General features: G+C 39.9%; 3 protein-coding genes across 5 annotated transcripts; all 3 read left to right on the top strand.

Annotated features, from left to right (window-relative positions):
- The first annotated feature begins 248 nt into the window (after positions 1-248).
- On the top strand, positions 249-13541 carry LOC138631623 (Na(+)/H(+) exchanger beta-like). The gene is made up of 12 exons (XM_069716678.1): positions 249-884; positions 4570-5030; positions 5707-5957; positions 6874-7091; positions 7772-7968; positions 8541-8630; positions 8806-8876; positions 9199-9372; positions 9945-10059; positions 10196-10294; positions 10948-11020; positions 12058-13541. Exons 1-12 carry the CDS (start codon positions 596-598, stop codon positions 12288-12290), a joined length of 2271 nt encoding a protein of 756 aa, XP_069572779.1. The 5' UTR covers positions 249-595; the 3' UTR covers positions 12291-13541.
- Positions 13542-14653: 1112 nt separating this feature from the next.
- LOC138631625 (fatty acid-binding protein 10-A, liver basic-like) lies at positions 14654-15676 on the top strand. The gene is made up of 4 exons (XM_069716682.1): positions 14654-14739; positions 14836-15008; positions 15368-15457; positions 15551-15676. The coding sequence occupies exons 1-4, from the start codon at positions 14673-14675 to the stop codon at positions 15599-15601; spliced, it is 381 nt and encodes a 126-aa protein (XP_069572783.1). The 5' UTR covers positions 14654-14672; the 3' UTR covers positions 15602-15676.
- Positions 15677-15814: 138 nt separating this feature from the next.
- LOC138631624 (serine/arginine-rich splicing factor 10-like) lies at positions 15815-21619 on the top strand. 3 transcript variants are annotated; one of them, XM_069716680.1, is made up of 6 exons: positions 15815-16002; positions 18207-18507; positions 19087-19193; positions 19431-19602; positions 19734-19787; positions 20263-20491. In XM_069716680.1, exons 2-6 carry the CDS (start codon positions 18479-18481, stop codon positions 20405-20407), a joined length of 507 nt encoding a protein of 168 aa, XP_069572781.1. In that variant the 5' UTR covers positions 15815-16002; positions 18207-18478; the 3' UTR covers positions 20408-20491. The 3 variants fall into 3 exon arrangements, with proteins under 3 accessions (XP_069572781.1, XP_069572782.1, XP_069572780.1); XM_069716679.1 differs by having other exon boundaries at positions 15818-16002; positions 20289-21619; XM_069716681.1 differs by lacking the exon at positions 19087-19193 and having other exon boundaries at positions 15816-16002; positions 20263-21619.
- The last annotated feature ends 485 nt before the right edge of the window (positions 21620-22104 follow it).

Genomic DNA, 22104 nt, shown 5'->3' with positions numbered 1-22104 from the left:
TTAACTGAGGTGTATGTTATTAATTCTGTATTGCCCGGAGACAATAGGTGGAAGTTGGGTGAAGTTTGGGGAAGTGGAAACTATTGTGCTTACAGTACAAATTACCGGAAGATATTGAAAACCAGATGAACTCCAGTGCAGTCCTGTCTGGTGGTCGTAAATGCACCGGTCCTCCGCGCCAGTAGATGTCGCCTTAACTCAGGCTGCCTGGCAAAAAAAAAAAAAAAAGAGAGAGGAGAGAAGAAGGCGGTGGTGCAGCTGTGTTGTCTGATGGATGTAAGTTCTCGAGAGGCACGCCTGAGGCGGAACCACCGGACCAGGATCAACCCGTCAAACACCCAGCAGCTCTTCACTCATTTCAGCCGTCAGAGCCAGAGACATGACATGACATCATCCTGCTCATGACGGGAGCTTGTTTATCTGCAGCAGAAACCATCAACTATGCGTAATTTTAGCGTGCCGGAAAAGTTTGTGCGTAAAAGTGCGCGCCTCTCCGTGGCGCACCACGCTCGCTTCCCGTCATATTGTCGTCTTCATCTTCATCTCGTGTAGAGCCGAGCTGCAGCAGCAGTGCAGCAATCACAACCATCTGAAAATGGCTGTGCTCCGTCCATCCCGGAGGAGCCTCGGTCCGCTACTCGCGGGCTTAATGTGCGTTTTATTGCTCGTTCTCCACCCTGTTGCCTCCACGAGTGGTGGTGTTGTTTCAGAACGCAACGAGACGTGGATAAATCCTTCCATGTCGACGCAGGAGAACCCCCATCACCAAACTAACTCCACGGCTCATAAGAAGGCTTTCCCCGTCCTCGCCTTCAACTACGACTACGTCAGGAAGCCCTTTGAGATCTCTCTGTGGATCCTCCTGGCTCTGCTCATGAAACTTGGTGAGTTTATCAACACGCCCTCATCTGATGTCAGTGAGGGAGATGCTGCTCCTCCAGGCTGAAGGAGCACCCCTCCCCCCTAACTGTGTGTTGTTGACCTGCTGAGTCAGTTTTCAGTTTACAAGAAAGTTGAAAACAGTTTGAGTCCAAGTTTATTTATTTGTCAGACAAGTTCTGTTCCAAAAAGATGTAAAATACAGAGTAGAAGTGCTAAACACAGCAAAGACACGAAAATAAACAAATAAAAACGGTTTAAATAAATACCTATAACCAGCTGCATGGGGGGCCCCAGAACTCCAGGGGTCCCCAAAGCATCAGGTTTGCATCACTGAAGTATAAAATCAGCTACTTCCCTTTTCTGTAAAGTTCGTTTTCATCCATTTACTACCATTTTTTTCAGCGTCTCATTAACCAAAGGACAACCGCAAATAACCAGCAATTATTTTCATTATTAATCAATCGATTAGCCTCTACGGAACCTTCTGTAGCTTTTGGTGTCGTAGAAAAACAAGTTATGTTTTCAGAAATTTGGCACCAACTAAGTATCACTTCTCATGACGTGCTTTTTAGGGGCCCAACTACAAATTTTGGCACCGGGGCCCTCAGGAGGTTCATGCAGCCGTGGACAACTCAAGGAAAATCATTCAGTGACTATTTAGATTACATAGTCGTTGTTTGAGTCATTTTCAATTAAAAACAATTGTCGCTCAGATGTGCAGATATGCTGCTTTTCTTTGTGATTTAGGGTGATCTAATATGTATTTTTGGAGTTTTTCTGATGATTGGTTGGATGAAGAGAAGACATTTTTAAAACATTGTATTGGGCTGTGGGAACTTCATTCCTCTGTTTCTGATGTTTTATATACTAAACTGAGACATTAAATCAGCAGTTTGTCAAGAAAGTGGTCTAAGAAGACATAAAAAAATAACAAGCGGTTGCTGTATATTTGAGTTTGGAACATGTTCTCATGTCAGAGATGGTTGTGTGAGAGGAGACGGGATATTCCCACCACACACAGCTATCATTCGCTAATAGTTTCCATAGACTGCTTCAGTTATTTTAAGACGGCCTGCGTCTGTTGACTGTTGTCAAAGCGAATGTTGAAGGATTTGATTTTGGATTTAGATTAATTAAAGAAATGAAATCGATCCCTCTGGATGTTTATAATGTTTAATCTCTCTGCAGTGACCTTTAGCTTTGACAATGCTGCACAACTGCTTCTTTTGAAGCTGTATTTTACTGCTCTGAGTATTTATACTCAGTGTTGCTGTGGACTTTAATGTCATAGACTATTTTTAACTTCAGCAATTTGAAGTAAAAGTTTGAGAAACAAAGCTGAACTATTTCAGGACCTTTCTGTCCTCAGTGAAGCTGCAGTCTTCATCACATTTAGCTCTTTTTTTTTCCTTTCTTTGAAGCAGTTTCAGCTCAGATAAAGTTGCACTGTGACTTTTTGTGACCATGTTGAGCGTCTAAACACGAGGCCGTGATGTTTCTGTTCGGCTGCAGGAGTCTCTCGCTGTGGTTTTCCATCGGATAAGTAAGCACGGCGCCGCTCTTCAGCGTCTTTATCTGTTTGTCCAGCTGCTGTGTGTGCGAGGGCCGGTCCGACTTCCTGTTCTAATGCACTGCTCGATAACAAAGATCTCAGTGTGCAGAGTCGGGGATGGGAGGGAGGGAAGGGGGGGACGGCTTCACACAACACCACTAACTGCAGAAAGCACTGGTTACAGCGGCCTGGACCTCCGTCACATGACCGAGCGACTGAATGTCAAGGCCTCGTTTGAAGCTGAGAGATGACGTGAAACTGAAAGAGCTGCATCGGAACGAGTCGACTCCTCTTGTGTTTTTCAGATTAAAAAATAATTTACCCACCTTTTATTTACATATAATTCTCCTGAAGCCATTCAAAGATTAATCAAAAGATGGCACACTTTGTCGTAAAGATAGAAATAAAACTTTATTGATCGAGTTAAAAGGCTCATTACTGACTTTTTGAAAGGTTGTAATGGGCTTGGTCGATCATAAACAAAATATCTATGTGGGATTTTCAGTGTGTAACATTGCTATGGAAATAATTATTAGTAATTTAATTCATCATTTTCTATATTTACATTTTTAAAAATGTATAGAAAAATATATCATTGTTTCCCCTCAGACGTATTGCAGGTTGGGAACCACAAAATTATTGATTTAACAAAAACAATAACATAATTGATTAATTCTACAAATGATTTTATGAAACAACAATAAAAATAAAAAAAAATTGGATTTGCTTCTCTTATCAGTTTAATGCTATTGTTAAATTTACTATATTTAGTTTCTGGACTGATAGATTTTGGCGACTTTTCTGGCATTTTACAGACTGAACAACAACAAAAAACAGATTCAGCAGATTAACAATAAAAAATGGTTTAAAGTTGCAGCTGCTTGTACTTTACTCACAAACAAATGATTTTTGTTAAAATCTGATTGCGATAAGGGCTACGGCTAATAATTATCATTAAATCTGTTAATTCTTTTCTTGATTTAAGTACAGTGACCCCTCGCTATAACGCGGTTCACCTTTCACGGTCTCGCTGCTTCACGGATTTGCATCGTGCATTGTGTTCTGCATTCTGATTGGCTAAACAGTCTCTCCGCTTCTTCTCTACCTGTTTGTCAATAACGTTGCGGTTTAATATGTACACGTACGTAAAACAGCTTGCCAAATTAAAAATAATCGATGGTGGCATGTCGGTTTATAAGAATCTTTTTGCCCAGAAGAAAAAAGAGCGACAACAACTACCGATAACTATGTTCTTCTCTCGAAAAACCACACCTGCACCGCCGGCTTTAGAAGAAAGAACCGCTGCAGAGCGGAGTCAGGATGCAGCGGCTCAGTCAGAAGAGCAGTGAAATACACGAGTCACTATTTGTCCTACTGTACTTTGTATTTGTTTTCATAATCATTTTTCATTTCCTCCCGTTCTAATCCAATGACTCGGGTCGCAGTGGGGCGGTGCCGATCTCAGCAATTTGAAGCCTTCAGTTCGTATTGATGATTCAAATTATTATTTTACAGTACAGTAGTTATTTATAAAAAAAAACATTTATACAGTACTTTTATTTGTTAAACAAATGCTTGGGCCTGTAAAAAGGTTTTGTTCTTTGGTTTCAATGTATTATGGAGTATTTCATTGTATAATAATTGTAAAAAAAATAAAGGTTACTACTTCACGGATTTCACCTATCACGGTTTCTATTTGGAACGTAACCCCCGCGATAAACGAGGGTTCACTGTAATTGTTTTGTCTATAAAACGGTAGAAAAAAAGTGAACGAAATGTCAAAGGTGATGTCTTCCGATTGCTTGTTTTGTCTGAGCAAATGACCAAAACCCAAATTTAACTTTATTTAAGTTTTCTACACTTTCTACAGCAGAAAATCAGCAACTCTCAAGTTTTAAAAGCTGGAATCGTCAAATATTTGGTATCTTGACTTAAATGACTACTTTTCTGTCAATCAACTTATTAGTTATAAAAATGTCTAATCAGAGTTGAAGGTGACATCTGAAAATGTATTATCTTGGTCTGACCAACCGTTCAAAATCCGCATATTTTCAATTTACAATAACGGGAAATAGAAAAACGAAGTAAACATGGAGTTGTTTTCTCAGTTATAACCCTTCTTCTGATCTCCGCAGGTTTTCACATGATGCCCACGGTGTCACACATCGTCCCAGAGAGTTGCCTGCTCATCTTCGTCGGCCTGCTGGTGGGCGGCATCATCAAAGCCGTGGAAGAGAACCCGCCCGTCTTCAACTCCAAGCTCTTCTTCCTCTACCTGCTGCCTCCCATCATCCTCGATGCCGGCTACTTCCTGCCCATCCGGGCCTTCACGGAGAACATGGGCACCATCCTGGTGTTCGCGGTGGTGGGCACGCTGTGGAACGCCTTCTTCATCGGCGGGATGCTGTACACCGTCTGCCAGATCGAGGCGAACCACCTGGCCGGCGTGGACCTGCTGTCCTGCCTCCTCTTCGGCACCATCGTCTCGGCCGTGGACCCCGTGGCCGTCCTGGCCGTGTTCGAGGAGATCCACATCAACGAGCTGGTGCACACCCTCGTGTTCGGGGAGTCGCTCCTCAACGACGCCGTCACTGTGGTGAGCATTGGGTGGGGGGGGGGCTCATCACGTGGAGTCATGCATTCAAGTCTTATTATCAAGATTAAACTTTAAAACTTTAAGAATATAAAACAGAAGGAAAACCAAACACACACACACACACACACACACACACACACACACACACACACACACACACACACACACACACACACACACACACACACACACACACCATCAGGTCGAGATTATTCAACTTTAAACGCCCACTCTGCCACATTTCAGAGGAAAATGTGGCACTTTTATATTCATTGCTTTGCCTTCAGCTCTATTGATGAATTTTACCAAACAGCTTAGCTTTTATTTTATATATGTGGTGTAACAAACTCAGTTAATAAGATATCAGAGCATTTTAATAACAAATATTTTTGAATTTTATGAAACGGGAAAATGAGATAAATTCAGTTTAGTTAAATCTCTTTCATTAGCCGTCACCACAGTTTGGTTTTTAACTGCGTACAGCTGTTGTTTACTGGTTAAAGTTTAGATAAACATTAAAAACGTATTAAATACAACACATTTTGTGCTTGTGACTACAATAATCGGTGTGTCGTTGACCTGATGTCCATGAGTTGCTTGTGGTTACACCAAATATTCACTTCCCCAGATCAGTAATCTGACTATAATTTACACTCTGCCCTGTTTGTCTGTTCAGGTTCTGTATCACCTGTTTAAGGAGTTTTCCCACGCGGGGACCGTTACCGTCAGCGACGCCCTCCTCGGCGTGGTCTGCGTCCTGGTGGTTTCTCTGGGAGGCGTCTTGGTGGGCGTCATCTACGGCATCCTGGGAGCCTTCACGACCCGCTTCACCTCGCACACCCGCGTCATCGAGCCGCTGTTCGTGTTCCTCTACAGCTACATGGCGTACCTCTCCGCCGAGGTCTTCCATCTGTCGGGCATCATGTCGTAAGTCGACGAGCCTTCGGACTCAGACTTCAGATCCCAGAATACATCGGATTCAGAAAATATTGAGACTTTTTCAGATTATTATTTTGGTTTTTTTTTACAATTTTTGCAGTGCAGGTGTCATTTTAAATGGATAACATTGACTTCCCATCAATCTACGCTCAATACAGACGTGAAAACATCAGATTTAATTCAAATGAAAAACGTAAACTCCAGTTTTTTTGTTTGATAGTGAACCTACCTACCTATATGAAAGATAAAAGTCTTAACTTTACATTTGTGTCCTGAATTTCAGGTTGAAGTGTAAAAGAGTGATGTTATTAATTACAAAACAAGAATAGCATAAACTTCGACTGTCATTTATATTGCGGATGCTCCCAATTTTTGCACTTGTATGACATAAACGGTTTTGGTCAAGAAACAATTAATTTTACATTTAAACAAACTGTAAATGTCCGTGTTCACATGTCAGACTGTAAATGAAGGCCGATGATGTGACGGTATGACAACAAGTCTTACATCAGATAATAATAATAATAATAATAACAATAATAATAATAAACTTTATTTGTAACGCAACTTTCATACAAGAAATGCAACGCAAAGTGTTTTACAGCAAGAGAATTAGATGAAGTGTTTCACATATAAAGAGAGGACAGATAAAATGCATATAATTAAACACTAATAGAGCTAAAATATAAAATAAATAATGCATTTTAAAGGCGCGGTAACACAAGACGTCCCACAAATTCAGCCTCAAACCCAAATGTGATTATGAAATTATTATTTACTAAATGAACAAGCCAAATGGCACCTTAATAATCTGATTTGTAACGGCTGTAACCTCGGAGACGCGGTTATCGAACGTCACTCGGTGTCGTTAAACTCATCGTTGCTTCTTTTCCATCCCGAACAGTTTGATCGCGTGCGGTGTGGTCATGCGGCCGTATGTGGAGGCCAACGTCTCCCACAAGTCCTACACCACCATCAAATACTTCCTGAAGATGTGGAGCAGCGTGAGCGAGACGCTCATCTTCATCTTCCTCGGCGTTGCCACGGTAGCCGGTCCTCACGACTGGAACTGGACCTTCGTCGTCTTCACGGTGGTCCTCTGTCTGGTGTCCAGAGTCCTGGGTCAGTCCAACAAAAAACACGCTCCAGAAGTAGTCAGTGTAATGTTAATATTTAATTCATTTATTTATTAATAGTAAATATTAATGTTGATATGTGCAAAGAGAGTTTAAAAAAAGTTCATGGTAGGAGAGATGTTGTTGCCTTTTCTGCTGATTATTAATTGTTTCCTCTTCAGCTCTTGATTAATTTTACTAATACTAATTTTACTCTACTAATTCAACAAACTAATCAAGAATTTAAAACATTTAAAAGCAGTTTGACCACATAAAAATCTCAAATACGACCACAGAGTCCGCGGCTGCTGCGCTCAGCTCCCAAGTTACCATTATGCTGGTTAGCTTTTAGCCGGACTAGTTTTGTTTAATTTCTTCTTATAGCGTGGTTACAAATTTTGTGTGGTGTAACAAACTCGTTTAATAAAATATCAGAACATTAAAAAAAAAAGATTTTGAAATGATATGAAACATGAAAATGTGATTAATTCAACTGAGCTAAATCTCTTTCATTAAAAGAAAAAAACAGTTTGGTTTTTAAATGTGTTTTCTGGTTCTTGTGAATCAAAAATTCCTCATTTCTACTAAAAAAAATATATATTTTTTTAGTTCATTCATTTTGACTAACTGTGTTTTGCCATTATCTTCCATTCTAAATCCATTCACGTAATTTTCTGCGGGTTTCAGGAGTCATCGGCCTCACGTTCATCATCAATAAATTCCGTATTGTGAAGCTGACCAAAAAGGACCAGTTCATCGTGGCCTACGGTGGCCTGCGAGGTGCGATTGCCTTCTCGCTGGGGTTCCTGCTGACCGACAGTGAGATGAAGACCATGTTCCTCACCGCCATCATCACCGTCATCTTCTTCACCGTCTTCGTGCAGGTGAGAACATTTGATTTTCTTGTTCTGAATTTGTAAAAAAAACAAAAATCTTTGCATCAAGTTATCGGAAAGAAAAAAAAAAAAGGTCAAATAAGTAAACACAAATTGTTCTAGTATTTCATCTTTTTTTTTGTATTATCGTTTTGATATGTTGATGATAAAGTTTATTCGTATTAGACCTCTCAAAACCACAAACTAAATAATGGAAAATTTAAACACGCCATAAAATATACACAAATACACGTCTAAAACATGCAGATTAAAAGATGTTAAAGTAATTCACAGGCTAATCGATTAAAATTTATTTTAGGATGTGATTCAAATAAATGATTTTCTGAAAAAATAAGTTGACAATTTATTTATTTATTTAATTAATTTGAGTGACGTTTGGTCCTCCATGTAAAGTTACTCACGATCTCCACTGGAGATGAAGAGGAGTTGCAGCATCTGCACACATCTGTATTGAGTAATATGTCAATCTGACTACAGTTCATTATATGTAATGGGTTTGTTTGGTATTTGCTTATTGTTGAGATAAAACAATTTGATAGAACTGCTGTTTTTGTCTTCAGGGAATGACGATCAGACCTCTGGTGGAGCTCCTGGCTGTGAAGAGGAAGAAGGAGAGCAAAGGATCGATCAACGAGGAGATTCACACACAGGTGAGATTTTCAGTCATTCTTTTCTTTAATTTCTTTGATAACTGACAATGAAAAAAAAAAAAAAAAACTTGAGTTCTTGGTAACATGTTGGAGGGAGACGGTGACAGTATTTTGTTTGTTGTTCATAATTACAATATAATTTTTTTTTTTTTCTTCCAACTCATTTTGCCTTCAGTTCCTGGATCATCTCCTGACAGGAATCGAAGACATCTGTGGTCATTATGGACATCATCACTGGAAGGACAAGTAGGATTTTATTAACATGTCTTTTGCATCTATGAGCGTTACATAATTGGGATTTTTGTTGGGCCCCTCTCCTCGACCCAAAGCCCTACACATGAGTCATTGCACATAAATGCAGCACTGGTATTAATCTAGTAATATAATACGTGTTAAAATAACACACACACTGGTCATTTTTCTGCACTGAGCACTTTTACTTTTTATATTCAAGTACATTTTGCCTGTTCATATGTTCACGTATTCCAGTCTGGTGATTGTGTGTTGAGTGGAACATAAAAAAAAAAAAATCAACTCATCTAATGAAGCATTTTTCTGCTGCATCCAGGTTGAATCGCTTCAATAAGACCTACGTGAAGAAGTGGCTGATCGCAGGCGAGCGCTCCACCGAGCCTCAGCTCATCTCCTTCTACAACAAGATGGAGATGAAACAGGCCATGATGCTGGTGGAGAGCGGCAGCGCTCCCAAGCTGCCCACGATTATGTCGTCCGTCTCCATGCAGTGAGTGTTAACCTAAAGTCAGATTGTCCTCAGGTGGAGCTCTGGAGAGTTTTATAGGAACTACTTTCTGTGAAAGAAATAGTTAACGTGTTAACGGGGAGATTTATTGATTATAGTGGCAGAAATACTTTTATTATTTGGGTGAACCAACCCTTTATAGATAAATTATATGGTAGAAAATAAAATTTAAAAAAAGAGACTCACCTGAGGAATTAAACCTGTCCAAAAAAAATGCAAAAAGTTGAATCGGCTTGTTGTTCGTTGCTCCTACAATGTTTTTGAAGTAGATCAGAAGTTCGGGGGATCAAAACTATTGAAACAGCACAAAATCATATTTATGTTTTCAGATTTTACCTTACTTTTCTTATTAGTTTTATTTTTTAATAATTTTACCTGAGACATCAGAAACCCAGAAGGTTGTAAAACACCGAAACATGTTTGTTTGTTTTTTTTATGCTTTGAGGTAATTAAAATCTTCAAGAAAGATCCCCAATGAAAGCATGAGTTGTTTTTAGTATTAGTGAGTTTCCCGTTTCTGTGCATGAAATGATTCGTCGTGTGTTTCCCGACAGAAACATCCAGCCGAGAGAGCGGGCCGGACGGCGAGCGATGCCGAGCATCTCAAAGAGTCGTGAGGAGGAGATCAGGAAGATGCTGCGAGGCAACCTGCAGAAGACCCGCCAGAGGGTGAGGAGGGTTTCGAGATGGTTTGTGGAGGTGGTGAGGCAGAGGAGAAGTGTGCTGCAGGCCTGGTCGTAGAAAGGTCTTCATTTTCAATCGAACGTTGTTTCCTGACGCCGTCCTTCCTGGTTTTGCTCCTCAGCTTCGCTCCTACAGCCGGCATGACCTGCTGATCGACCCGTTCGAGGACAACGTGAGCGAGGTTCGCTTCAGGAAGCAGAGGGTGGAGATGGAGAGGAGGGTGAGTTCAGCACCGACTCGGATTCTGGTTGTCAGCAGAGGAAATATTCATAAAACTGGACACGTAGGATTCTCTGAAATATTCGTTTTGGTTTTTTTCTGCCGAGACGAGTTCAAGCTTTGAGCCTTGTTCTCAAGAAGGTTACGGCTTCCATCTCCTCGATGCACGTCACTGTGCTTCGGAACAGGTGTTCGATTCACCCTCGTAGATTCGAGTGGACAAAATCAATCCATTACAGCAAAATTGCTCCGAGGAAAAACAAACCTTTTAAGGCCGATGGTTTCCCAGGAACCTCTGCAATTTATGTTGAAACAGAAACGTTGAACAGACGGGAGTACGTGAGATATTACAGATTCTTCAGGTTGTCTCAGTGTCTTCTATCTCTTCAGACCATCTGGTTGCTGCAGATAATTATTCATGACTCTGGCGTTATGTTTGTACTCGTTGACCTGCTGATTCACACAAATTCAGCGCGTCTGTGATTTTGCTGCATGGCAGATAATGTTTCAAATATCTTCCTAGTAGTAGTAATAGCGCCTGCAGCGGTTGACAGTTCTGCGTATCTTAAATGTCAAAATTACGACTTTCTGATTTGTACGGTATCAGGTGTGAAATGAAATCCTTTCTTCCACTCTGTCACGTCTCTCCGACAGATGAGTCACTACCTCACCGTCCCTGCAAACCGCCAGGAGACGCCCCCCGTGAGAAAAGTCTGGTTTGAACCAGGTCAGTTAAAGATCCACAAATCATCTACGGCATTATAAAAGGTTTTCTGTCATTTCTCACTGCTTCAAAGTTGCAGAGAAGTATTTTCTTTCTTTAGATGGACGTATTTTACATTTTTTTTTAGGACCTGAACAAAATACAGGAGGGGATTCACACAAAGACTGAGTTTTCGTGACAAGATAACAACAAAACTAAGATAATACAAATTAATTAGTTGATTATTAATTCATTCATTTGATGGAAATACATGTCAGGTGGAACAAAACAGTGTTGCCATTACAAAGTTTGTCCACCAGAGAGCGCTGTAAAACGTCCTATCCTGTGTATGTATGTATATATATATTTATTTTTTTATTTTTTATTTTTTTTAACTAATTCAAGGGATCAGTCACGCTCTCATGTAAAGCTGATGCAAAACGTTGGTTCATATGGTGTCAGACTTTACATGGCAGAATAATTGTAATCTTATTAAGTTAATTATTAATAAAAGGAAATATAGAAAGCTGAGTAATACACAAAGAAAGCAACGTTAATATCCAGTTTAATATTGATAGTTGTTTTTTTTTTTTTATTCCCCTGTATGTTTTTGCAGTCCCGGTGAAATTTAACCGTTTACTTCAAAACAAAAGTAATTGGTGCAAAACAATTGTCCATTTTCCAGGTTATCAAACTATAAAAATGGAAGCGAGAAACCCTGATGAGGGAGAGAAAACACGGGGGAGGTCATAAAAACTGTGTCTCTGCCCTCCACTTGACTGGCTGACCTAAAGTTACCCCAAAACTAAGTTTAGAGAGCATCCAAACGAAATGAAGGATCAATGTCACCCGTTCCAAACACGAATACAGTCGTATTAACAAGACTTCAAGCATGAGCTTAAATTAGTGTAACATATCAGTCATACATCAATAAACAGCACATCGGCTCCCACATTGTTGCTTAACCACCTGTTATGAACTGAAGGCACTCACGACTCTGCAGCTGCCCGGAGACGGTGTTTAATCACTAATGAGTCACGGCACCGTTTTGTATTCTCCAGAGCACCAAGTTTACACATACGACGACAGCGAGAGCCCCGCAGGCCGAGCCGCTCGGCCGGATGCCGGCCCCCCCGACGCCGTCAGCCTGATGAGCGAGTCCTCCCGGAGGCCCAATCAGAGCGGCGGCGACGCCGAGCCGAGGGCCAAAGAGCCAGACGACCAGGAGGAGCAACTGAAACTGTCCCGCTTCCTCAGTGACCCGGGACCAAAGAAGAAGGAGGAGGGGGAGTAGTAATCCTGTCATGATGAAGCACATTATTACTTGAAAACTGAGGACAAGCTCTCCATTTCATCATCTCCTCATGTAACCTGTTGTGTCCAGCGAGTGGAGATTCCTGAATGGAGATGAGCTGAAGCAAAGTTTGGCATTTAATTTACTTTTTTTTTTTCTTTTTTTTTTTAATATAAGATAATGAAGATTGTTTTTTTTGGTCAGGATATCTCCTTTTCAAAAGTGAATAATATTTTTTATCATGTAACTTGCAGTATTACCAGCATTTTGTATCTTAACGTGCAGGAAAAAAAAGAGAGAGAGCACTTGTTTTAACAAACTTGAAGCACCAGATGGGTGGAGTTTACACCCTCAGAGCACAGAATAAAGAGGAACCCGATGAAGTAGAGCCACACTTATTAACCACAACATTAAAACCACTGACTGGTGATGCATTTAGTACAATATAACGACCTCAGTGATAAATCCTGCCTGCACAGGGATTATAACGCTGTTATTTAATCTGATTGAAAGACAAATTTATTTATTTCAATGGTCATTTCGGAGACTAATCTGTGATGCTGTTGAACTTTTTTTTTTTTTTTTAAGTGTTCCTAATATTTTGTCTCCTACTGAAGTTAACTGGGTTGACAAAATATTAGGAACACCTCTCAGTGCAACCAGTACATTTCATTAGCACCATAAATTACAGTCCACAAAAAATTATCATTAAAATAAATCAACAACTCTCAGTCAGATGAAATAAAACTGAACATTATGATCGGTGTGAAGGGCAGTTGTACTTTATGATTGATTTATCAGGAATTTTAATGTGACCGATCAGTGTTTATCACCAATATATGGAATATTTATATACTGTTCCTCTAGCGCCACCTAAGGGTTCACATTTCTCTTTTTTTTTTTTTTTTTTTTTGTGAAATATCTCAAACAATTGGATGGATTGTCATGAAATTTTTATTTATTATTGCTTTAGGCAAGAACTGTGATGACTTAAGCCATAACAGTACAAACTCATCGTGTAGCGCCATCTTCAGGTCAAACTATCAGTCTGTCCAATGACCTGCTGAACTGAACACATTCCCATCAGACAGTTTTAAATGGATATCAGCCTCAAAAAAATGCCAGCATGTTAGCATTTAGCCGTGCCAAAGTAAAACCTCACAGCTGCTGAAATGGCTGCGAGGTTTTTATTTAACTGTAAAATGTCCTGTTATCTGCATATCTTGGTCAAAACCTTTAAAAAAAAAAAATATATATATATAAGGAATATCAGCCTTAAATATTTATGTAAATGTTAAAAAAAAAAGTCCCCAAAAAAATTAATATCAATGTCGACCAACATATATCCTTTTTGAAGTATTAAAAATGGATATCAGCCTCAAAAAGTCGACATTTGTGGAGATAAAAAAAAAAAAAAAAAATACAACACGAGACTCTTGAAGTAAAAAAAAACAACACCACAAATCTGATCCGAGGATGTTAAAGTATCTTAAAAAAAAAATTCAGAATAAAGAGATAATTGTTTGTGTCAAACGTCAGTGTTTTCTCAGGGACTGCAGCGGCCCAGCTGTTGAAGGAAAATACGTATTTACGTGTAACACGTGCTCCACTTGCTATTTACCAATAATGTGACTGAAGTGTTTTCAGCTTTATTTGTTGACTTTGTCAGAAAATGCAGTTTTATTTCAGCATTTTTGGAAACAAAGCTGTGTGTGTGTGTGTGTGTGTGTGTGTGTGTGTGTGTGTGTGTGTGTGTGTGTGTGTGTGTGTGTGTGTGTGTGTGTGTCTGTGTCTGTGTGTGTGTGTGTGTGTGTGTGTGTGTGTGTGTGTGTGTGTGTGTGTGTGTGTGTGTGTGTGTGTGTGTGTGTGTGTGTGTGTGTGTGTGTGTGTCTGTGTGTGTTCCTGCTTACTGAGCATGACTTTTATTTACAGAGACTGAAGCGCCTTTTCACTTCACTTCACTTCACTTCACAGCTGCCTGAGCTTTTTCTGCCCGCACGTTTGCCTTAAAATGTTTCGCTTCGTGTGTGTTTACTGGTTGTAATTATTTTGTATATTTTGCAAGAATAAAAAAAAAATGTGTTATAAGTCATGAATATGTGTCAAATGAAAAGAAGCTTTTATTCTAGTCTAAAAGAAAGATTTCAGATTTATTTATTTTTTTCCGTTGGACTTTGGAAGACAAAAGAAAAGTACATCACTTTACCAGAATAATATTTAATCTAAGTACGTGTTGCACCTGTCTTTAAAGTTGTGAATGAGGACATAAAGCTCAGCCCATCACGGCTCTCACTGGAAATGATAACAGGGAGTTTGAGGTCCCCGACCTGCCGACCAGCAGCGAGTGATGCGAACAACCGACAGACCACATAACCTGCAGACATGGACTTCAGCGGCACCTGGGAAGTTTATTCTGAGGAAAACCTCAACGAGTTTCTGACAGTAATAGGTAAGAATATTTTTTTATTTTGCCTATTTTGTTTTGCATACATCGTATATATAATGTGTTGTTGTTGTTTTTTTTTTTTTTAAATGTCCCTCCAAGGTGCACCTGAAATGATAGTCAAAATGCGTAAGAAAGTAAAACCGGTGATAGTGATCGAGCAGAACGGCAAAGACTTCACCTACAAAATAAAAACTCCCATCCGCACCCAAGTCCACACATTCACCCTCGGAAAGGAGTCGGAAATGACGACGATGGATGGCAGGAAGTTGAAGGTGATTCAAGATCTTCATACGTATTACTGAGAAAAAAGTAAACATGCTTTGAGTTTTGTGTGGCCAAAACATTCACTTTAAAAAAGTTTTCTCTGAGGCCTCTGTCCTGTTTTTGTTTTTTATTTTATTTTAAAGTGAAGTCCATTTTGTAAATTAAGTATTAGTGTTCCAGAATATAGGTGAGCAAGGCACATTTATTTATTTTTGCATGTTAATTTGTTATTGGTTGCTAGAATTTATTCAATTTATTTATAGTAGGCATGTTTTTGTTTTTTTTCTTGGTTATCGGAGACAGTTATGACAAAAAAAAAAAAAGTTTGACAAGAACTTCCCCATGCGATGCTTTATCTCTTGCCCAGTGCACGGTCAGAGTGGAGGATGGAAAACTGATTTCTGAGACTGACAAGTTCACCTCTGTCCGAGAGATCCAAGGGGACGAGATGATCGAGGTGAGTGGCTTCAATTCATTTAAAAAAAAATAAATAAAAAAAAACTACTATAAAGATGAACCAGAGTGTTTTCTGTCTGTTTACTTCCTCCAGACTATCACCGTCGGCTCTGTAACCTTCATCAGCAGAAGCAAACGAGCCTGAGCAGCACCTCGGGGATCCCTCTCGAACCTGCTCAGCTCAAAGCAAGAGGCCGTAAAACTATAATAAACAAAGCTGGAAAAAACGAATAAATAAATGACTCCTATCAAATAATAAATAAACGTGTTTTATTGACTGGTAGATCATTTTCAAACTGCAGAGGGCGCTGTGGATTTTACTACCTTTTTTTTTGTTGTTGTTGTTGTTACTCGAAGAAGAACCTAAAGGCGCGGTGTTAGTGCGCATGCGCTGCATATTTTTCCACTGCAATTTATTTTTTTTCTTTCCCCTTCCTTCTCTCCCAAATAATTTATTTCTCCTGAGTGAGTGGCACTTTTTATGTCCAGATACATGAGGCCTCCAAACGCGTCTTTGTTTGTCAGGAACATCTCGGATGAGTCCAGGTGAGTCCTCACTAACTCGCTCTTTGTCAACGGCGGCGAGGCTCCGTTTAGCTTAGCAGCTAACGTTAGCTCCGCCTGGCTAACGGCTAGCTGACGGAAACGTATAAAAAAAAAAAAAAAAAAACATTTTATTGATTTCATTTGTTTGTGATTTGGAGGAAAAAAAAAACGTGTAAAAATTGTTTTTAATTTAATTTGGGTAACTTGTGTTGAACTAACCCATCTGCAATTGACCGTTATATAAATTAAAAAAAATCTCTTGTTATTGTTTGTTTACCGTTATGACGTCACTGAAACTAACGGAGGGAACATTTTATTTATTATTAATTTTTTTTATCATCATTGGGAAAAAAAAAAATAATAATCCGATTTTATTAAAAGACACCACAGTGTACAAATACTCATTCGTAAATTTATCAAAAATAAAAGTACTAGTATCACAAATGAAAGTAGTCAAAATGATCTTAGAGTTATAATGATTAATTATTCATTAAAAAGACAAATGCATATATGTTTATTCTTTTGGTCAAATTATGTTTTTGTTTTTTTGTGTGTTTTGTTTATTTTCTGAGGCTTTTTAAAGACCAGCAGTATTTCTGGACGTTTTAACTGTATGTTGTAATACTTATATATTCATATATGAGTACAAGCCTCATTGAAGTAGTACTTATAATTTTTTTTTTGTATTATCTGTTTGTCCAGTTTGTATTAATTTCACATTTGACAATGAAATTAAACAAAAGTAACCCTGAGTAAACCAAAATGAATAAAGTTTGATTCTGTTTGTCTCATCCACAATGTGGCACACATACGCACTAATTTGGGAAAAACAACAACAAAAATATATACATTTATATTTTTTTCAATATCTGTTTACATGATAATAATCAGTGTTCAATGCTGATTAACAACGTCTTGAGTTGGATGCTGGTGTTAAACTTAATCTATGTTTTGTTTTTTTACCTCACCATGGCGACACAGTAACCTTTGAACTTTAGAAATACTTTTTTCAGAAATACGTCAGTCCTACGTCAGTGGTTTTTTATTTTATTTTAATTGCATTGTTGACTAAATGTGTGCATATTGTAAAGGGACAGTTTACCTAAATACACAATAGTGTTGTCAAGTGAGAGGCTGCCTCTTCCAAGAGTGGTTTTCCCATTTCTGTGTTCAAAAGTTTCTTTAAACGATGTCCTTAATATTACAAGTCGCTCTCCGAGGTGATGATGTGACCGTCCCATGGTGGGTTTCAAGTTTTTCAGTTAACGTTATTTCCACCAGGTTTAATTACTTCACCTCAGTTTCTTTAAAATCGTGTTTTTGGCCCGTCGGACCGTCCTAAAACACTTGAATACCCATGAGCCTCGGCTGCCGTTGCCGTGGAGAAGAGGCCAGTCAAGAGCGGAAGCGAATTCAAAATGTTTCGTTGATGCACTTGAGAACAAAACAAAATAAATAAATCCAGTGTCACGTTGTGTTTTTAATTCTTGTCGATTGGCTGTTCCACAATAAAATGCTCCTTGGGAGTCGTCGTCGTCGTCGACCTTGAAGTTCTCGCCCCGCACAAGCTTGTGCTGACGATTGACCCGGGAGGGTTTCATGGAGCTGCTCGTGCCGATCCAAACTACGAAAGAGCTCCAACTGTCAGTCACATTACACCTTTTAATGCTAGAAATGAATGGGACTTTTACTTTGGAACCAGCAGCCCCCCAAAAAACATCTCGTCACGCTCTAAATCTGTGTATCTGTTTGAAATTTTAAAAAAAAACTACTTGGATACGGACCGTTTCTGAGCTCCTCCGTGTATTTTGGGTCGAACTGTCCCTTCAGGTTACCCAGCAGCTGCTCTCCCAGCTGCTGTCACTGGTTGATGATGTAGGTAGAGTTGCACGTGAATGGTCAGTTGAGTCATACTTGTATTTACGGTGTTCAGGCCTGAGGATTTGCGGCGTGAGTTTGGCCGCTATGGGCCGATAGTAGATGTCTACATCCCACTTGACTTCTATACACGTCTACCAAGAGGATTTGCGTACATTCAATATCCTTTCCCAATGAGTTTTTCCACTGTGTATGTTCTTTTTGCTAACAAAATTATTTTCCTTTCCAGCAGAGAAGATGTGTTTTTGTGATGTTTTTCTATCATTTTTTTTCCCACATAATTTGACTGAATATCTAACACACGTATTTCTCTGTTATTGCTTCAGAAAATGTAAAAGCATCCAGTTGTGGAACCGGCCACAAAGAGTAACAAAGACCCGTATAGAGTAGCTGTAAAGACAAGTGACAAACAGACCTTCAGGATCAGAGGGAGGGAAAAGGTTGAAAAGAGAAAGTAAAGCATGAAGAGGAAAAGGGAACGGAGACAAAGCTTGGAAATGGCGGCAAAGAATGGGGAAAAGAAAAGAGTTTTAAGAGGAAAAGGCAAGCAGGAAACCCAAGTCTCTCTGGGAGTCGATTAAAGAGTGTAAAGATCAAGATGAAGTTCAAAGTCAAGCATGGGCAAAGGTAACGAGTCTGAATTATTGTGTATCCTCCCAAGACAAAGCCACAAAATTTGACATGACACCAAAATCCGCTTTCCCTGTGACATCGATGACATTTTAATATTGATCAAGACAATTTAATCAAGTTGTTACTGTGTTTGATTTGTTTATACGTTTATTGTCCTGATCCGTCAGACAGTTCGTTTTGTATTTGAAAAGCTTGCTTCATCTTTTATCTCTACAAAGAAATCAACTGAATGTTTATATATATATATAGATATATATATGTTGTTGTTTTCTCACTTGTCTTACAGTATTATATACACAGTAACTTTTCCATGTGTTTACCCAACTGTATCACTCAGACCTCACAAATCCAACAACATGTTTGAACAGCCTGCAGCTCTTTTGCCAAAAAAAAAAGTAAAATACACACAGCTCGTGAAAAAAACAACAACAACAACATAAAAACGAGGTGCTGTACCTCTTGATGAATCTGAAACATGGAGCTTTTCACGTCTTTTTAAGATCAAAACATACGTTTGAATTTGTGTGGTGGCTTCACCAAACACGAGAGCAAACAAAACCCTTAACTACGCAGCATATTTGAGGATGTGCGCGATGCAGAAGATGCTCTTCACAGCCTGGACAGGAAGTGGGTTTGTGGGCGGCAGATTGAAATCCAGTTTGCTCAGGGTGACAGAAAGAGTAAGTGTCCAGTTTTATTTTTATAATTATGTAAAAAAAATAATTTTTAAATCACACTTTTTAAGTCTACCTTCAGTTATTGTTGCTGTAGATTGAACTTCAGTTTGACTGCCGGTGGCAGAGAAAGATCAGGTCGTGTCCTCTTGTGTACTTTTATTGTGGGGATGTTTTTGTTTTGTTTATTTGTTAACCCCCTCCCCCCCGCCCCCTTTTCTCTCCGCTGTGTCTTTCCAACAGCACCAAACCAGATGAAAGCGAAGGAGCGGCACTCTCCAAGCAGATCCTCTCGATACGACGACTACGACCGAGACGGCCGGCGCCGGCGCTCACGCAGCCGCAGCTACAACCGCTACAGATCCCGCAGCCCGTCTTACGACCGGCGCCGCAGACGGTCGGAAAGTCCTCGAGAGTGAGTTCTTCTCTCCGTAGCTCCTTCGTTCGGATTCACCCCTCGCAGCTGTTACACTCTTTTGAGAAGTGGGGAAGGAGGGAGTGGGGAGGGGGGGGGATTAAAATAATATTCTATCTTTGCTTCTTTAGGTCTCGTGGACGGGTGTATGGACGAGGGAGGAGCAGAAGCCGCGAGGACGAAAGGTACAACTTCTTTTTGAGTGTGAAACTGTGATAACGAGCCGTTTGTGTTTAGTGTACGTGTCACGTTAGTGAGTTGTGAATTTAGGTTTACAGTAAATACACAATGATCTCCGAAACACTTCAGTGAGTGACAGGAACCTTCATGAGCTTCGGTGTGAGCTGTTGTAAATCCAACCTCTTGGTTCTCTGTATTTACAGCATGATTTGATTGAGCTATACAGACTTTCCCCACCACGTACTGATGTCGTGTTGGTGACGGAGGTCCAAGTGACTCATACAGCAACTCTTGTCTGTTATTACTGGGGTGTGTTATGCAGCTCAGGCTACTCCTCCTGTCCTCAAGAGTCTGTGCTCGGTCCGACAGTCTTACGAGTTGATTTTATTCTTTAAATAATTAAAAGAAATAAATGAAGCCCTAAAAAATATATATATATATATTATGAAATGTGCCTAAAAACTTCTTTTTTTTTCACAGCCACTTGTCTCTTTGTGTGTCTCCAGGTACAAGCAGAGGCCTCGGAGAGAGTCCAGAGAGAGATCCAGATCGCACTCCAGATCCGCATCTCCACGAGAGAACGTCAACCCGCCGTCGACGTCCCACTACACGGTGGAGGAAGTGAGGCAGACGCCGTCCCACTCCAGGTCCCGGTCTGTATCCAGATCGCGCTCTCGTTCGCGTTCTCGGTCCCGGTCCTGGGCCGGGCACAAGTCAGGAGGACGCTAAAGCCGAACCCCCTCCACCTTCCCACGCACCCCTCCCCTCCCCACTGTAACCCTGATAATATCAGATAGACCAGAGCTGGTCGTTTTGTCACGAAAAAGGTTTGTTTGTTTGTTTGTTTGACATGAATGTAACGTCCACTGAAACATTTGTAGAAAGTTTGTTTTTGCGGCTCCATTTTAAGAACAATGCTGATCCTGGGCTTGTTTTTAAAAAAAAATTGTTTTGGTAATATTTCCCGACAGGAATATGAGACGGCGGTTTGTGTGTTCAGTGGTAGCCAGACAGGAATAATATATTGTCTTTTTTTTATATATATATATACAGTTACTGATCATTTTGTTTTCTAAACACTATGCACCCATTTTTTTTTTTTGCTAAATGAAAAAAATGAAGAAGAAAAAGAAACACGTGTTCAGTATTTTAAGTAAGAATCAGGTTTGTGGTGAATCAACCTCGAGCTTCTGTGTGTTTTATCACATTTCTAACAAGTCGTGTACTTCTCACTTTACCGCTGAGCATTTACCACAGCTGCTTTTCAACCACTTACTTCTTTATAAGAACTTGCTCAAGCTCAATGATCCATTACTTTGAATCATTGCACGGTGAATCAGTTGAGCCGAGTTATCCTGCGACAACAACATGACGTTCACTGTGATGAGTTCAAGTTGATGATTTTTATATTCTAAAATGAGAAGCGGTGGTTTTCCCGGAAGAAATAACATTCGAGGAGCGCAAAGAGTTGGTGGGTGTCGGCAGTTCAGTCCAGTACGTCGGTTTGGGTGCTAAAATGCACAGAAGTGACACTGTGGTCCTTTAAAGTGTTAAAGTTTTGACTACAACAACAACCTGTCAGAACTTTCGGGTAATGTAGTTCAATTTTGTTGTCTTTTCTGTCGGTGGTTTCCTTTCAGAAGGTGTTTTATTTTGTCACATTTCTCCAAATATCGGTCCTGAGAGGAGAAACGGATCTTTGTCTTCGGTGTTTCCTCGACTGTGTTGATGGTTTTTCAGAACCCCTCATGTCACTGCATGTTTTACCCTCCTAATCTTCTATCTTTAGTAGGAAGAAACTGTTATTTTGAGTAATAAACAGATAACATTCAGTACAAGAAAACAAGTGTGTGGCTTCGGTTTGTAAACTCGGCGTGTGCAAGCAGCTCGGTCAGATGAAGTCTATGAAAGGATCAGTGTGTCGGATTTGGAGTAACCTACTGACATAAATGTAGTATTACGTTCATAATTATATCAGCTTAGTGTCACGGCCAAGCATGTAGTACACCTGTCAGTCCACTAGAGGGTGGCGTGCCTTTGCAACGCTTGGTGTTGCCTTGTAAGAAGATGATGAACGTCACCTGAGACCGACCGGGACGGTGTAAGATGTGGACTTTCATCCAGGAGGTCAGAGTTCAAGTCGAGGACAAGGCGATGTGGATTTCTTTCAATCAATGTAGTGTTGCTGTTTAACTTTAACCACTCGTGTCTTTTCCGTACTTGACGCCGACAAGGCTGCCCTCTAGCGGACTGGCGGGTGTATCACACGCTTTGCCGTGACGTCGGGCTGTTTCTTTATTTGCTTAATCACCTGAAAATAAG

This window comes from Brachyistius frenatus, unplaced genomic scaffold (assembly GCF_029030835.1).
Source record: "Brachyistius frenatus isolate BFR_SWC_R1_liver_20210118 unplaced genomic scaffold, ASM2903083v1 Contig_162, whole genome shotgun sequence".
In the NCBI taxonomy this organism is placed as follows: Eukaryota; Metazoa; Chordata; class Actinopteri; family Embiotocidae; genus Brachyistius; species Brachyistius frenatus.
The sequence above is the reverse complement of the archived record's forward strand: the minus strand, read 5'-3'. Positions and strand labels throughout refer to the sequence as shown.

Coding starts and splice junctions, on each gene's coding strand:
- LOC138631623 (XM_069716678.1), top strand. CDS start 596: ATGGCTGTGCTCCGTCCATCCCGGAGGAGCCTCGGTCCGCTACTCGCG. Junction 7,092..7,771: donor TCTGGTGTCCAGAGTCCTGG/GTCAGTCCAACA, acceptor TGCGGGTTTCAG/GAGTCATCGGCCTCACGTTC. Junction 8,631..8,805: donor ACGAGGAGATTCACACACAG/GTGAGATTTTCA, acceptor TTTTGCCTTCAG/TTCCTGGATCATCTCCTGAC.
- LOC138631625 (XM_069716682.1), top strand. CDS start 14,673: ATGGACTTCAGCGGCACCTGGGAAGTTTATTCTGAGGAAAACCTCAAC. Junction 14,740..14,835: donor CGAGTTTCTGACAGTAATAG/GTAAGAATATTT, acceptor TGTCCCTCCAAG/GTGCACCTGAAATGATAGTC. Junction 15,009..15,367: donor TGGATGGCAGGAAGTTGAAG/GTGATTCAAGAT, acceptor TCTCTTGCCCAG/TGCACGGTCAGAGTGGAGGA.
- LOC138631624 (XM_069716679.1), top strand. CDS start 18,479: ATGAAGTTCAAAGTCAAGCATGGGCAAAG. Junction 18,508..19,086: donor AAAGTCAAGCATGGGCAAAG/GTAACGAGTCTG, acceptor TTAACTACGCAG/CATATTTGAGGATGTGCGCG. Junction 19,194..19,430: donor TGCTCAGGGTGACAGAAAGA/GTAAGTGTCCAG, acceptor TCTTTCCAACAG/CACCAAACCAGATGAAAGCG.